At 34.9% G+C, this 17,811-nt stretch overlaps 1 protein-coding gene across 1 annotated transcript; it reads right to left on the bottom strand.

Moving 5' to 3' along the window:
* Nucleotides 1-6,453: 6,453 nt before the first annotated feature.
* On the bottom strand, nt 6,454-7,273 carry LOC131030994 (uncharacterized). The gene is made up of 2 exons (XM_057961990.1): nt 6,742-7,273; nt 6,454-6,656 (listed from the first exon to the last, which is right to left on the bottom strand). Exons 1-2 carry the CDS (start codon nt 7,271-7,273, stop codon nt 6,454-6,456), a joined length of 735 nt encoding a protein of 244 aa, XP_057817973.1.
* Between the last annotated feature and the right edge of the window lie 10,538 nt (nt 7,274-17,811).

Raw genomic sequence — 17,811 nt, forward strand, 5'->3', positions numbered from 1 at the left:
GGGTGTCACCTACAAATGCAAAAGATGAGCAAGCAAGATGATTGCAAACAGTGGATTTGAAAGCGACAACGTGAGGCTCGAATTGTGGTTTCAATTGATTGAAAAGAGAAGTCAATTTATAGACAAATTATCTCCAAAATTTATGAGCATTTAAAAAGGGCAACAAATTGGAAATTTAGCATGATTATGACAAAATTATGTCAAATTGAATGGCCAATTTCATGACAAGTTGCTATGTGAGAATATGACAAATTGAGAGCAATTTATGTTCATTAATTATGACATGATTGAGAGAGAAAATAGCCACTTGATTTATGACAAATTACTCACAAAAATTTCTCATTGATTGAATGACAAATTGAGCAAAAATAGCTTCATTAATTATGACATGATTGAGCACAAAAAGAGGAGAAATTAGTGGAAGAAGTTAGGAGGGAATAATTAGTGGGATTTGAAATTCAAAAATAGCAAATTAGGTGGAAATGGGAAATTAGAAATTAGAAAATTAGAAATGGGGAAATTAGGGGACATTAATTTATAAAATATTTATTAATTAATACACAAAGAGGACATAATTAGCCAATTAAATGAAACATTTAATTATGGCAAGAGAGACCTAGGATAAATGAAATTAATCCATTTAACCTAAAGAGAAAAGTTGGAAGGATTAAATCATTAAATCATTAAACCCTAACAGAGACACTAGAAATGAAATTAGCTCAAGACAAAATCGAAGCCAAGAAAAGATAAAAACAAAATGACAAGGACTTGATAATGACAAAAAACCAGATTTGCTTCAAATTTCATGGATTTATCTCACTCGAGGGAGCTGACTAAATTGGTAATTGGAGCATATGTCCACTCCTTCACCTTTACTTGGGAGGAAGTGAACCTACAATTGGATAACTATGACTTGTTCAGCGGAGATTTGTGGTGGGGTGGTTTCCTGAACAGGGGTTTTTTTCTGGTTGACTCCATCCCTAGATCAGTGTTCATCTCCTTCATACATGGTTTGCAGTTCGCCTCTCCTCGCCCCTTCTTAGCCTGGGTTCAGCAGTTTGCTTGGCTAATTGGGGAACCACTCTGATCGATTCTAATTGCGAAATTTACTGCAATCTCGAGTTTGAGGGAATTCACGGAGATTGACTTTTTTGGGAATGCTAATTCTTTCCCTCAGCCACGCGCAGTTACTTCCTCACATAAATCCAGAATCTCACAATAAACTAGAGTACAACATTTTGTGGGCCAGATCTTTGAGGGCTGGTGCCTCTACAAATTTTTGTGTTGTGGTCGAGTTCTAGATTGTTGTTTGTTGTAGGTTATGTTGCCCAGGAGATGCGGCTTGGAGAACTAAGTCGACTCAAGTTGAACACGGTGAAGTATCTCTGCAGTGGGTTTCCATAGGTTGGTGCTATAGTTGTTCAAAATTTTGGTGATCCCACAATGTCTTCCTTTTTGCCAGCGACTGATAGTGTTTGCCTTCTCTCCCGGTAATGGAAGGAGGCTTGGATTGTCCCAGTTCTTACTTTTTGTATAACCTTTGTAGTTCTAGCTCCCTTGTTATTTTCTCATGTAATGAAGCTGCAATGTGTGTATTCTCATTTTGTAACTATTATTCCACGTATTTGAACAGTATGGCTTATTCTTGGCCTCATTCTGTGGATGGTTTGTATTGTAACTCCAAGGGCAGTTGCTTTTGACTCCTACCACCTTTTGTAATCTCTCCTTTATTATAATCAATATACTATAGGCCTCGGCCTTTTGCCTAAAAAAAAGATATGACAAAAAACCGACATTGACATTGATTGATGAAAATCAATGATGAAACAATCAAGATTGACAAAAGGACCAAATTGATAAATGACAAATGACAAAGGATCAATGACTAATCAATTCAAAATTGACAAGGATTGATGATTGATTGAGATCGATGACAAATTGATCAAAGATTGACAAAAGGTCGACTTGGTGAAGGTTGACATGATGTCAAGATTGTCAAAGACCGATGATGAATCGATCGCAAATTGACAAGATTGACTGATAATTGACAAGAGATCCAAATTGAAAGAGGATCCAAAAATGATTGAAGATGACAAAAATCGAGGACAAAACCCTAATTCGACATCAATTAGGATTGATGATGTCCAATTGATATGACAAAATGATTACAACCAATGATTTCCAGTTGAAAAACAAAATTGACAAGACCCAATTGAAAATGCAAAAAAATGCAATTGAAGAGGAAAGAAGTGTAGAAGAATGACAAGATGTCGACAAATGATAAAGATCAAGTGTGTGACATAGAAGAAATGTTAATAGGATGATAAAACCCTAAAATAAGGTCATGTGGACATGTTAAAGTATGACACCGCAAGCATTGACCATTTTTAGATGCCTACAACTCTTTTTGCATTTTTTTTGTATAAGGTTGATTTTAAAATTATAATAGACAATGCATGATTTCATTTCTCAAGTGAACTTTGTTAATTACTTCCCAAGTTATCAATTTGCTTTCAATGGTCTATGTTGTACCTTGGCAACATAAGCATGACATTCTCATCATTTATGCTAATGTAATCATCAAAAAGACTCATCCAAACTTCCCTATATTCATCAATGTATCATATTCACATGGAAGCATCCACTTGGTTAGTAGCGAGGTGACAGACTACATGAAAAAAAGGTGACACAACTATTGTCCATATAAAATGACATGGGTAAGACATGATAACATATAAACTATCATACAAAATGGCATACACTAGGACCCACACCCACTTGTTGTAGCATTACAATGTTGTTGTTGGTTTTAATAGTAGCTACCATCAGTCATGAGTGCAAATAAAAATGAAATGAATGAACTTTTGACAAGTTATTTTTCCACCTAATAGATTCTTTCGAAAATATTTATTTTGATGTTGTTTTGTTTTATTATATATATCAACAATGTTATTTTATATTATAATATATATATATATATATATATATATATATATATATATATATATATATCGTATTACATTATAATATATGAATAAAAAATATAATACAATATATATATATATAATATATTGTATTATATTAATATATATAATATATTGTATTATATTAATATTTATTTATATATTGGACTAGGGGCCTAGCTCAATTGGTGAGAGCTTATATATATATCATAAGCGAGTGTTTTTCTCTAGACAACACCTCATAAGAAAATTTTGATAACGGATAGACTGATTATTATTAAGATTAATGGACCTAGTAGATGCCCATTATGTTTTGAAGAGCCTGAGACTACTAATCATCCCCTTTGGTGTTTGTTTGTGATCAAATGTTGGGATTGGTTACAAACATAGTTGGGTTAGATAGGACTGCAACAAGATGACTTACAAGACATTCTAATAGAGTGGCCCAAGTCACATAGGAAATCTCTATAGACATATGTCTGACATGTAGCCCCATCAATACTGGTATGGTAGATTTGGAAGGAACATAATAAGAAGATATTTGATGATTCTCAAATGGAGGTTGAAAAAGTCATTCAAAAAGAAGGCATTTATGACTTGTGGTGAACTCAAAATCCTTCTTAAAATCCTACACTTAATTCACTCAGTGGGATGGAGATTCAAAAAAATATGGAAAGAATTGAAAAGGCCTAAGGGCTTTCCAAAAAATAAAAAGAAATATGGATGGGAGGTAAGATAGTTTGCACCTTGACCAGGTAGAGTGAAGTTAAACTTCAATGGTACAACAGAAGACAACTCGGGCTGGTTGCATCATACGAAATGAGAAGGGGCATTGTGTTTGGCCTTTGTCTCGAAAAACTTGGCATTGCAACTTACAATGATGCTAAGATGGAGGCACTTGCATTGGGGTTATGGCTATGAAAGGAGAAAAACCTGACCAATATTGATATAGGAGGGGATTAAATGTTGTGTATGAAATGCCAAACTGGAAGCTCAAAAGATGGATTCAAAAAATACGGAACTATTTGGAATGCCTGTGAGACCACACAACTACACATGTCTATAGAGAAGCAAATGGGGTGGAAGATTTGTTGGCCAACCATGGATTAACACAAGAATTAATGGAGGTGGTCGCCAACTATACAAGAAGTTGAGGTGGGTTGGATAAGATAAATTCAAATGAGGTACCCAAACTCAATAGTGGTTAAGGCATGATAAGTCATAAACTTTTCATTTAACGTAGTCGTGTTTGGGCTAATTGTTCAATATGACTTGGGCCAAACTTAAGGAGAAATGTGGCAATCATCTTCCCTTATGTCGGGCACATAAATAGTGATCATTTGGATCCATGGTTTGATGTCAGGGACCAAAAAGGGACATAAACACTCAATTGAGATTTAAAGACCTATCTTTATCTGAATATGATGCTTTAAACTTGAATGAAGGACTGGAGTGATGTCTTTAGCGGCAAATTTATCCAATCTGAGATTCTATATTTGATGTCTTTAGTGGTGGAGCCTATACAGATGTGGTGATGGTACGAAATATTCATAGGGGACACATGTGACGACCAGTCATAAATCACACATAGTAAGAAACATATTAAGTCTAAAGAATGTTAGTCAATTCTGAATGTTTAACACTTTTAAGTCTATAAGTGTATTTTTAGTGTGACCACACACCTTAAGCAACATATTAAGCCTAGAAAATATGAGTAAACTCTATGTGTTCAACACTTTTAAGCCAATAAGTATAAGCTTAATGTGTTTGATTTGAGTCATTCCCACATGTGACTAGTAATCTCTGGATGGATCAGGAACTGCCAAAATCAGAGTACTAACAAGGAGTTCCTTCAAGGTATGAAAAGTTGACTCACACTGCTCTAACCAAACAAACTTCTTTCCTTTCCTCTGAAGAGAAGTAATCAGGTGACCTATTCGGGAAAAACTCTGAACAAAGCGACGGTAATATCTGGCCAAACCCATAAAACTTCGAACCTCTAAAGCATTGGTCGGTGTTGGCCAATCAACAATGGCTTGGATCTTAGAAGGATCCACGGATACACCATCTCCCGAAACCACATGACCAAGATAGTTCACCTCTGACTGGAAGAAATCACACTTCGCCAAGTTGGCATAAAGTTGATTCTCCCTCAAGAACTGCAATACCTGTTGCAAATGGCCCTCATGCTCTTCCATAGATCTATAATAAATCAATATGTCATCCAAGAACACAAGGACAAAATGATCAAGATAGGTGCGAAAAACCCCATTCATGAGGCTTTTGAAAATTGAAGGCGCGTTCGTCAACACAAATGGCACCACTGTGAACTCATAGTGACCATAACGAGTATGAAACGTCATTCTATGAATGTCAACATCATGAATGCGCAACTGATGATACCTAGATTTCAGATCAATCTTAGAGAACACCTTGGCTCCCTTTACCTGATCAAAAAGATCATCTATACGAGGCAATGGATATCGATTCCTAATGGTCACCTTATTTAGCTGTTGATAATCAATGCATAACCGAAGAGAACCATCCTTCTTCTTAACGAAGATAACAAGCGCACCCCAAGGAGAAACACTAGGATGAATGAACCCCTTGGCCAATAATTCCTCCAACTACAACTTCAACTCACTCAACTCTTAAGTAGGCATCTGATATGGAGCTCTCAAATTAGGTTCTGCACCAGGAACCAAGTCAATGCGAAAATGTATGTCTCGCTTCAGAGGCATACCGAGAATATCCAAAGGAAGAACATTAGCATACTCTCAAAGAATGGGGTGACCATCAAGAGTGATTTCTCAACTCTCTTCCTCATCTACATCCTCAAGAGCAACTGCAAAAAGCTGATACCCTCGACACATATACTGCTTAAGTTGCATAGCAGAAATCATACGTAAGGATATCGATCTCTGAACTCCAATGATCCTCACTTTCCTGCCATGGTCATCTAAACACTCTATTGTCTTCTAACAATAGTCTACACGAGCACTGTGAGATGATAGACAATCCCTCCCCAACACAACTCCATAAGACCCCAAAGGAATGACGCGAAGGTCAACTCAAGTAACAAAGGGTCCTAGGTCCAACTCACAACTGGGAATAAAGGCATCTACGAACAGATGCACATGGGTAGCCAACTCTACTTGCCACCTATCCACCTGCTTAGTAGACATGAAACCGCATCACTCCACAATGGATGAAGAAATGAAAGAATTTGAAGCATCGGAGTCAAAAAGTACAGAGATAGGAATACCACACAACACACCTGCAACCTCAATCATTGTACCCTGATGCTCAGCCTAGCGGTCATCAACCGCTGCAAATATTCTATGGGATCTACCTGCATCCCCCACTATCGGCTCTAATGTTGTTGGCCTCTGACTACTCGTCTGGTGAGAACATTGAGGGCACTGAGCGGCTATGTGACCAAATTGTCCATAGGAGAAGCAAGCTCCCCTACCAGGTCCTCTACCTCCAGTCAGCCCACTGGACTATTGGAAGCTTCCCCTACTAGGGGCCTGAGATGCACCCTGAGAGGACTACCATGGGAAACTCTGTCTGCTCCTCTGCCAGTTCCTGTTCTTCCTATGCTGAGAGTTGCCACCCTGCTGGCCCTGAAACTATTTCGGTCTCGGCGGTTGCTGCTATTGTTGTCCACCCTTAGCAGGTGCCTGAGGACCCCTAAAAGGTGCAGCAGTCTGGGATAGATTCCCTTTAACTCTGGGCCCACTGAAAGGCACACTCCCGATCTACACTCCAAACTAACCGCCATGTGCGCGGACAAGATTCTGCTCCACCAGCCTAGCTTTTGCCACGGCTACCTCTATTAAAGCAAGCTCAAACACTCTCACTCTTCCACTAATGCGATCGTTTAGACCCCTCAAGAAGTGTTGAACTAGCATCACCTCATCATTGCCAATATCAGCATATTGTTTAAGCTCATAAAACATGTGCTCAAACTGATCTACTGATATACCAAACTGGTGCAAAGCATATAACTCATCTGCCCGAGACTGTCTCCACTGGGGTGAGAGAAATCGTGCCTTGAATCTCTCCAGAAAAATCTCCCATGATAAGGTGTTAATGCTCACACTGATCCTCTCCTCCTCTAACCACCACCAGATAGATGCAAAACTCTTGAGACGCATGATAGCACATCTCGCCTTGGTGTTTCTACCATATGGATACATGATGAAACATCGATCTAAACTAATAAGCCAGGTCTCTACCTCAAGACCCGTACCTTTTCCGTCAAAGAAAGGAGGATTGGACCTCATCAAATCCCTTATGTGCCCCATGGTAGTTGTGTCTTGGTCTAGTGGGACCGCTCTCCTTCTGGGAGACCTCTCTCTCCTCTAGAATCTGCTGATGCGACTCCCCAACCTGAGCATGGATGGGTTGATCAACCTCAGGTTTGGGGCCTAGTCTAGCTAGCACCTCCTGAAACATATGTCTCAACTCTTCCCTTTCGAGAACTTTCTCTCTTGCATGTTGCTCATCTTGATGAATAGACTGATCCTGATCCGCACTCACATGAGTGGGTGGTAGTGAAGGACTATGGCGGTTGGAACCTTGACCCCGTCCCCAACCTCTACCTCTATTGCGGCCACCAACGTGACCACCTCCCTTGGCTTTCCTAGCCATGAACTAACATTGCAAAATAGAAAAAGGTTCAGATCTGTGGAAAGGATAATAACAAGGGAAACACAAACACTAAGACCTACACAAAAGGTCAAGCTGGATGGGCTCATTATAAACCAGAGTACCCAGTGTTGAAACATGGGTTGTGATACAAAATGTAATGCCCCGCCAAGAACCCCAAAGGAATACCAACAACTAAGGGTGAAATTAAATATAAATCACATTAAGTGCATTAAATACTACATTGCACAATAACAACACAAGTGGAAGACTAACACCAGAATTCCTAAAGGGTTACCAACGAAGAATTAAACTAAAAGTTAAATTCCATAATTACGATTAATCCAATTATCCATCATTACTCATAGAACATTAAAAACTATAAACAATAACAGAATTACACCATATAAAGATAGAAAGAGTAACAATATAATTTTCTCTTAAATTAAGCATTTGTACAAATCATATAGAAAGCTGATAAATAACATCCAAATCTAGGATTACATTAACCATAAATTACATAGCTTCCAATTATACATTCAAAGTTAACATCTTAATCAATTACAAGGTTACATAAATTCAATGATACAATTGACCACATAGGTCTCCAAAGAACAATAATCTCCATCATGAGATATACCATGAGTCACGAACCACAGGAACACCTGTGAAGCTAATCCACGCATGAAGGTACGAACAAGAATATTCTATGGAAAGTGGCACTACCACCCAACCATGTGATCCCAAAATAGAATCACCCCACCGTGCTAGGAGATAGCAAAGGACCCTCAAGCAAGCATAAAGAAGACAAGGACGACAGTACAATACGACTCCACAATACTCCAAGTGACTCGACCTCACAAGACACTAGTGACCCTAAAGAGAGAGTGTCATCGCCTAGCTTATGATGGTTACCCTAGGTAGGCCTCCATAGGTCTCGGCCCCCATCCTGGGTTATCCTAGTAACCTTTCCCGAACCCCCGGTTCCATCTAGGTCTCATGCGGACCCTACCAACCCTTCGTGAAGACAAGGTGGTCGGTTTGCCATTCCAGGCCTTCCCACTACATCTTGAGCCTATACTAGCACTCAACCATGTGCGGGGTACAATATCTTAATTAATATTAAAACAACCCACCCCCTAATCAATTATTAGGTTATCACTTATTAACTGACTTTCGAGGGGTTATCCTGCCAACCACTTCGGGTGTGGCCCCCACTCGAAAGCCACTCTCTCATAGGACACTAAACGAACATGGCCACTCTACAAGGACCCTATGGTGAAACAAACAGCCATAACACCACTATCCAAATACAAGTGGTCAAAACAGAGACATACTAACCCCTAGTTAACCATAAGGAATAAGCACTACATACTACATTACTTGGTCAAGAGATACAAAATATGCCACAACAGGACAACTAACAAGAACGAGGGATAACAACCAATTAAACCCCTTGTAAGAAAAGCTAAAACCACTAAGTCCCAACACAGTGAATCTTTGAAAAGAACAACATCATATATACTTGCAATTTCATCGTTTAAATTAAACAAAACATCCCATGAAAACTATGAGAAATTCAAGTCATCAATGCACTGATAGGACTAGAAATCTAACTAATCATAATAATCAATTTAATTCTTTTAATTTGAACCAACAAAAATCACAATGAATAATGAACAAACACCCCCAATTAAATAGCACATTTATTCTAAAGCGTCATTTAAGCTATAAATTTAACCCATTTTTATTAAACTATTAATAAATTAATAAAAACTACTATATATATATATATATATATATATTAACTATTAATAATTAATAAAATACTAACTTTAAATTATCAATATTTATTAATCACAAATATTACTTAATACACAATATGGTATTAATATCATTATTTTATTTTAATTTAAATAAAAAATAAAAATAAAAAAAACTTTAATGATAAATAATAAAATAAAAATTAAAAAATAAAACACAAACCATATACAGTGGGGCTCACGACCCACCGCTGCTACCACATATATGTGGTAGCAGCAGCTCTGTGTGCTACCACATACGTGTGGTAGCAGCGAAGGCTGTTGGGTGCGTGGTCGAGCCCAGCTCCACGCCACACAACCCAAAATAAAACATTTATTCATTTTTTATTTTTTTTAATTATATTTTTTCTTTAGAAACTAAAAGCAATGAAACATTTAAACTACTGGTAAAAATTTCATTTTTTTAAACAAAATCTTTGTGACAAAACGGAGAGCATAAAATCTAATTTTTTAAAAAAATCTTTCTTCCCTCAAACAAAATTCACTGAAAACCAAAGGGAATAACAAATCCCAAATTAAAATATGGACAAAATATAAATGATAATAGACAGCAATAGAGGAAAGACGATCAATTTCTTCATTTTTTTCAAACACTCAGGAAGAATTTTTCTTTGGATAACACAAAGAGGGCAAAATTGGCAAAATTTTGCCAGCATAACGCCCAAATTTGCACAAATCAAAACTTGAAAACAACTCAAAAAATCAATTCCATCCATACTACACAAATGGAGAAATGATCACAAACTAAGTTTTATGCAAGAAATGGAAAACACACAGCCAAAAAGGAGATTGGAGAAGCTTTCAACAAAACAAATTTAAAATGAAATTTCATTGAATCCCATAACAAACTACTCCATATCCCAAACAAACTTCCAACAATATTTCAAAACAAACACATAGGAAGAAGAGGAGTATTCTAAAAATTTTACTAAAACAAAAGAAGAGACTATCTAACCTGCAAAGCAATCCAGGAAGTAATTTGTGGAAGAGCTTCAACCTTGCAACCAAAATTCTCAATCCAAGTTCCTTCTTCCAAATGGATTTTCAAATTTGCATTCAAAAATTAATTCCTTCCCTTCCCGTGAACTCACAAGCCATATATCCAAAAATATTTCAACCTAAACTTTTAGGTTGAAATTTTTTTCCCAACCAATCAGAATAAAGCTATTAAAAAAGTAAAGAAATCTGATTTACCTTTTTCCATGAATAATTCTTTTTCTTTCAACAAATAAAATCTAAAAGTTAAATAGAAAGGAAAAGCTTTTATTTATTTTACATTTTCTATTTTCTACAAGACTTTAACTCAACATGGCATTTGAAATTTAAATAGTAAAGAATATACTTGCTTCTTTATCTAATATTTTAATACAACTTAACACAATATATTAAGCAAATTTAACCATTTAATTCTAGCAACTTCATCTATTTAATTAAATCAATAACGCTATGGCATATTAACAACTAATTACGCTAACACAAAAATAACATCATTCACTCAATTTAATAACTATTCAAATAATCGGAAGCATGCAAAACGAGGAATGATCAAACAACGACTCACAAAACAAAAATACTAAAGCACCATGACTCGCATATCGGTCAACGAGAAAGACGACCGACTGACAACACTCACATGAGTGTGACTGCAGGTCAAGTTAGGGTCCAACCACTATCTCCTCCACTCCCATCAGACAAATAAGGCATGCTCAAACCTGTGAAACCAGGTGTAGTCGATACCCCATACCTACCCGGTACTTGTACCTGCAATGTCCTGCACCAATGAACCACACATGCATATAGACAAGTATATATCAGACACAACATGCACACCAATAAAGGAGAATCGTGATGTTCCCTGTCTCACTGGAGTGAGTGAAGGAAAATCATCCCCTCGCATCCCAAACACTTGCAAACATGAAACATATAAATAACACATCGCACATATAACGTAAAAGTGTCAATCCATGACAATAATCCATAAAATAACATTAATCGTAAGTACTGAAATACTACATGAAAGCATACATCACATATCCAATTAAAGCATAAAATAACATCACATAAAGTCTGAATCAATATACAATAATGTATCCATTGAACAATCAACTGAAGTCAAACATAAATACAAAAAGAGTCTGATCGGGAAAGGGTACTACATGTATGTATGTATGTTTGTCTGTGTGTGTGTGTGTGTGTGTGTGTGTGTGTGTGTGTGTGTGTGTGTGTGTGTGTGTGTGTGTGTGATGCTCTGCAAAAAGGGTTAGAAAATGTGTTCGATGACAACACACACAGAAGAACAAAAACATGAGTGTTAGCAACAAAAGATTATTCTAAACAGGCATATCAAAAGAGATACCAAAAGCATGAGAGAATATTTAACTAGGAAGGTAAATATGATGAGACGTCTCCAAATGCCTCCTAACATGCTCTTAGCTCCTTGTCCTTTGTTCCTCTCCTCTCCAAGTTCCAAACTAGTGTAGCTCTCAACAGGTTTTTGCACTATGGATGCTTATGGAGGTTTGAGATTGAAGTATTTGCTCTAAATGTGAATAAAAAGCCAATACTAAATGCTATGATGCTAAAATGATTTATTTTAAACCAAAATGACAAGATATTAGTGATTTATGCTAAATGCTCTTTATAATTCTCTATAACTTAGATGCATACAAGTTTTTAGGATCTGGATTATGAAGGAATGGACTCTATTTATAGAGAAAATGGAGAAATGGATGGTTGAGATTGAGTAATCTCAACAAGGGTCATGATTGAATGATATTCAATCCATGTGAGGGCTTTCAACCCAATCCTAGGATGACAAGTGTCAATATGAGATAGGTTGAGAGGAGAGGGAATAAGCATTAAATGTTTGACATGACCTGAGAGTTAACTTGGGAGTTAAGGTCAAAGTTAGGTTGAATGAATAAATTCTTTATTCAAAGAATAAAGCTTTTATCCAATGGATAAACTCTTGTGCAAAGGCGAAATGGATAACCATGGTCAAAGCAATAAATGCTCGAGGAGACACATGAGTGCAAGTTGAAATAACCATAAATGGTTATGTAAGAGCTATAAATGGTCACGTAAGAGCCATTAGTGGTTTTGAAAGACTTTGGAGGTTAAATTGTTAAACACACAAAGCATTTAATGTTTTTCAAAGACTTTGAAGTCTTTGAGAAGTGACTTCAAGTTGCTTAGGATTGTGACAATAATTAGGGGATGGATTAGGGTAATTAGGAAGGGGTTAGAAGAATCTAGAAGGGGGTTTAGAAATGCAAGTGGATTTGGTGGGTGAGGGAAAATAGGATTTTTATTTAAAATAAATTAATTTATTTCAATAAATGTGTGCAAGTTGCATTTGTAGGAAAATGCAAGTGGGGGGGATTTATGATTTAAATAAATGTTTTATTTAATTTATTTAAAAGAGGAAAGGGAATTAAATTGAATAAGTGGGATTTATCCATTTAATTGATTGTGAATTTGGTTTAACGAGTTAATTAAAATAAATTGAATAATTTATTTAATTAATAGAAGAATGTTTGAAGATGAATTAATTAAATATTAATTTAATTAACTTATGGCTAGTGGATTTTTAATCAAATAAATACGAAATATTTATTTAATTAAAATAGACAGATTTATGTGACTATATATATATATATATATATATATATATATATATATTGCATATGTATATATGTATATATATGTGTGTGTATATATATGTATATATACATATGTATATAAGTATACACACACACACACACACACACACACACACATATATATATGCATATGCATGTGTGTGTGTGTGTGTGTATGTATATGTATGTATACATATACATAATATAAATATTAAAAATAATTCAATATACATATAAAGATAATATAGATATTAATATTATATAGTATAAATATTATATTATTTATTTATATATATATATTATATTATGCCAAATTATAATATATTATAAATAATAAAAGATTTGGCATTGAGATAAATAAAATAATTCTTCATATAGCTTTAAATTAAAAACAAAAGTAAATAATATAAATTAAATTAAATAATTCTAAATTAATAACTCAACTAATAAATTAATTATAATAAATAAAATAACTTTAAGTAGAAATATAGATATAAATGTTATATTAATATTAATATTTAAATAAATAAATATAATCAAAATATATTTATATTATAAATTGTTATTATATTGACATAATTATTATAATAATGGTATATAAATATAATTTATTATCTATATTAATATTAATATTTAGACTACATTATTAACTACAATTTCTATAATTATTCAAATAAAAATAAAACAAAGCAAATAATACAAATAAAATAAAACAATGGTTATTGAATTGCATAAAAAAATAAAAAATTATAAAGCTTGCGATGTCACGGTTCCAATTTCCTATGACTACTAAGGTTTGTGTTGTATCTCGTGGTTGCAGAAATGGTAACCAAAATGGGTAGCGATCTTTTGTATTTCCTAGTCCTGCTCAATATCCAACACGTGGTTGTGGCTAAGATTATCCTTTACTCCTGCAACCATTCCTCACACGACAGAAGAGGGTTCTTTGTTGGGAGATGAGAGCAATGGGGGCTTCTCTTCCTTTCACAATGACATTGTATGGCAGAAGAGGGAGAAGGATGTAAGCAAGAAACAAGAGCATATGACATACACAAGTTCTCTGGGTGTGGAGGACTATTGGAGAGGGAATTTCAAAAGAGAGGAATTGCCCTCTTCTTAAGGATATGCTATGGTAGACATGGTCATAAATGATAGGCCAATGGTGCTTTTTGATGTTGAGACCTCAAATGAAGTAAAGGAGAATGAACTTTTTTTTGCTGAGATGGATTTGATTGGGATATTTCAAGGCATCTGGCCAAGCCTGGTAGAAATACATAAGTGGATTACTGATTATTGGAGCCCCATCTTGGAGGGAGATGTCCATATTTACCCTGGAGTGTGAGGCTTCTTTGTGGTGGTGTTTGATAACGAGATGGATAGGATGAATATCCTTTGTGAGCATATTTGGTGTTGGAAGGAGAAGCACATACTCTTCTTGAAACCGTGGTAACTAGCTTTCAACATTCTTGTATGGGTAAGACTTCCAAACTTGTCGCTTCAGCTCTTGTTTCAATCTTGTTTTAAATTTATTGGAAATTCTTTAGAGAAATTTATAGGAGTGGATGAGGGTTTTTTTAAGTATTTGCATACTACTTATGCTCGCATCTTAGTAGAGATAGATATGTTGATAGCTCTATCAACGAACATATCTTAGAACTTAGCAAAAGGGATTTAGGTGCAATCAATGGATTACAAAAGTATTTCTTTTAGATGAAGAAGGTGCTACTAAACTGGACATTTGGCTACTAAATGTGTCAAATAGAAACAAAACAAAAATGCTTTCTGGTGGAGGGAGGTTTCCCCACATTATTAGTCGCTGGAGAAGGAGGAAACTATTATACAAAAGAAGGGCAATGGTAAGAAAATTGATAAAGCGGTTAAGGAAAAGCTGGAAATGGGGGATGCCTGCAAGGCGGCCAAATCAAAAGTGAAAGATATGCAAAATTCAGTCTCCTTAATCTCAAATGCACCAGAGGGGATGGTGTCAAAGAATAGTGATAGTAAACAGAAGGAGAGTAGCTCTGCGGTGACTATAGATGGAAGACATGTTGGTCCACAGAGTGTGATGGAAGGTATTAGGGGCTCTTCTGGTGATATTGTTGCAATGAATCAGAGAGCTTCAGAGCAGGGGGATGGGTGGATTGAGGTGTAGGAGAAGAGAAACAAAAGAGCATCAAAGGAGATTATGTTCAATGGTTTGAATCACTGTCAAGACATGAATGGCGTTAGAAAGAAGGTTTAATTCTTCGATCTTTTGATGGATCTTTGTACTTTGGTGCTTTATTATCAGGGAGGTGGCTCCCTGGTTGTAGCCCCACCTGGTTCGGGCCAAGCAAACCCATTTTAATACAAATATATAACTTTTACCGATAAAAAAAAACAATGGTTAAATAATTCATAAATAAAATAAAATATTCATTGAATCAATTAAAAAAACTTAATATTGTTCTAAATTTATTAAGATATATACAATAATCATGTATTGTAGTGTTGATTTGATTTTGTTGGTCCACTGACTTTCAATATTGTATTAGAATTCTCATTTTGACAAATCATCTTTGGTTATGTTTCTAAATATTTTTATTTTTTCAGTATTTTTCATGGTTCCTAACATTTATTTTATAGTCGTTTAAGGCTATCTCAAAGGAATGGTTGGATTTAACAAGCTTTCTCTTCGTGTGACAAAGGTAAAAGTGTTATCCTAACTATATGGTGTTGTAGGGTTGTGATAGGATGTCATTTTATATATGAAGTTGTAGGTTGAGCTACACATTATGTTGTTCAACCTGCACGGGTTTACTTCATGGATCGTAAGATGTATTTTTCTTCTAATATGAGGTTATCTCAAAAGAATGGTTGGATTTCACAACCTTTATATTTAGGTAATAGAGGTATGTGCACCGCAAAAAAGTGTACTCCTAATTTTATGTTGTTATAGGTTTGTGATAGGATTTCATTCTAAATATGAAGTTGTAGGTTGAAATACGCATTGTGTTGTTTAACTTGCATAAGTTTGGTTCAAGTAATAGAGGTATGTGCACCCCAACAAAATTATATTGTTGCAAGTTTGTGGTAAGAATTCATTGTATATATGAAGTTGCAGATTTAAATATACATTTTATTTTTCAACTAGCACAAGCTTAGCTCATTATTTGTAAGATGTATTTTTTTACTCATTTGAGTTTATCTCAAATGAATGGGTGGATATCACAACCTTCCTCTTCATGTAATAGACGTATGTGTGCCTAGGAACAAAAGTGATTCATCATTTTATGTTGTTTTAAGGTTGTAATAATATTTCATTGTATATATGAAGTTGCATGTTGAACTACACCTTGTGTTTTTCAAGTTTTACAAGCTTAATTCATGGTTTGTAAGATGTGTTATTTTCCTCATTTAAAGTTATCTCAAATGAATGGTTGGATATCACAACCTTCCTCTTCAAGTAACAAAGGTATGTGCACCCTAACAAAAGTATATTCCTCATTTTATGTTGTTGTAGGGTTATGATGTGATTCTATTATAAATATGAAATTGCAAGTTGCAATACACATTGTGTTTTTCCACATGCACAAGCTTAATTCATGGTTGACGAAATGTGTTTTTATGCTATTTGTATATGGTGAAAGTGGATTAACAATATTGAAAGACTAAATAGATTCAACCACAAAACCCTAGCCTAACAAAAACAAAGATCCACCATAACATATGAAGATTACCTAAGACAATGCAAATCAAATGAAATCACAAAGATTATACCATCACATGTCCAATAGGGTTTGGATCTCCATTCTTCCTATCTCCATTGATCTTGCTTAATATATTTGCTCTCAGATTTTATATGTGCACAAGAGCTCAACAAAGAACGGAAATGTGGTTGCAAGTAGGATCGCATATGAAAGTGCAAAGCGTAGTGTAGTCAAGTAGTCACTTGATCAAGTAGTTAGTTAGGGTTTGATAATGAAGGAAGCATCCCCTTATATAGAAGACACAATAAGAAATGGAGGGATAAGATTGAGAGGTGTAAAAGAGGTCGGCTATGATTAGAGGGTAGGTAGAGAAAATGAGAAAATAATGAAAGGGGTAGGTAGTGTATGAATTAAGAGATGAATGACATGTGTCATGGGTAGAAAAGGCTAATGAATTAATTAAATAAATAAAGATTTATTTAATTAATAGAGGAAGTGGGATAATTAAATAAATAAGATATTTATTTAATTTAGGAAAAGGACAATTTAAATAAATAAAAGTATTTATTTAAATGAGAAATAAGGCTAGAAGAGGATAAATGAATTAATTAAATAAATAAAGATTTATTTAATTAATAGAAGAATTAGGCTAAAATAATTAAATAAATTAAATATTTATTTAATTAGACATGACAATTTTAGGTGTCTACACTATTCGATGTTATGTTAAATGAGTGGTTGGATTCCACATCCTTCCTCTTATGATAATAGATGTATGTGCACCCCAACAAAAGTGTATTCCTCATTTTATGTTGCTACAAGATTGTGATAAGATTTCATTGTATATATGAAATTGCAGGTTGTAATACACATTGTGTTTTTGAACTAGCATAGACTTAGTTCATGGTTTGTAAGATGTGTTTTTATGCTCATTTGGTATTATCTCAAACAAATTGTTAGATTTTGCAACTTCAAGTAATAGAGATATGCACACCCCAACAAAAGTTAATTCCACATTTTATATTATTGTAGGGTTGTGATA

The sequence above is a fragment of the Cryptomeria japonica genome, chromosome 3 (genome assembly GCF_030272615.1).
Source record: "Cryptomeria japonica chromosome 3, Sugi_1.0, whole genome shotgun sequence".
NCBI classification, from domain to species: Eukaryota; Viridiplantae; Streptophyta; class Pinopsida; order Cupressales; family Cupressaceae; genus Cryptomeria; species Cryptomeria japonica.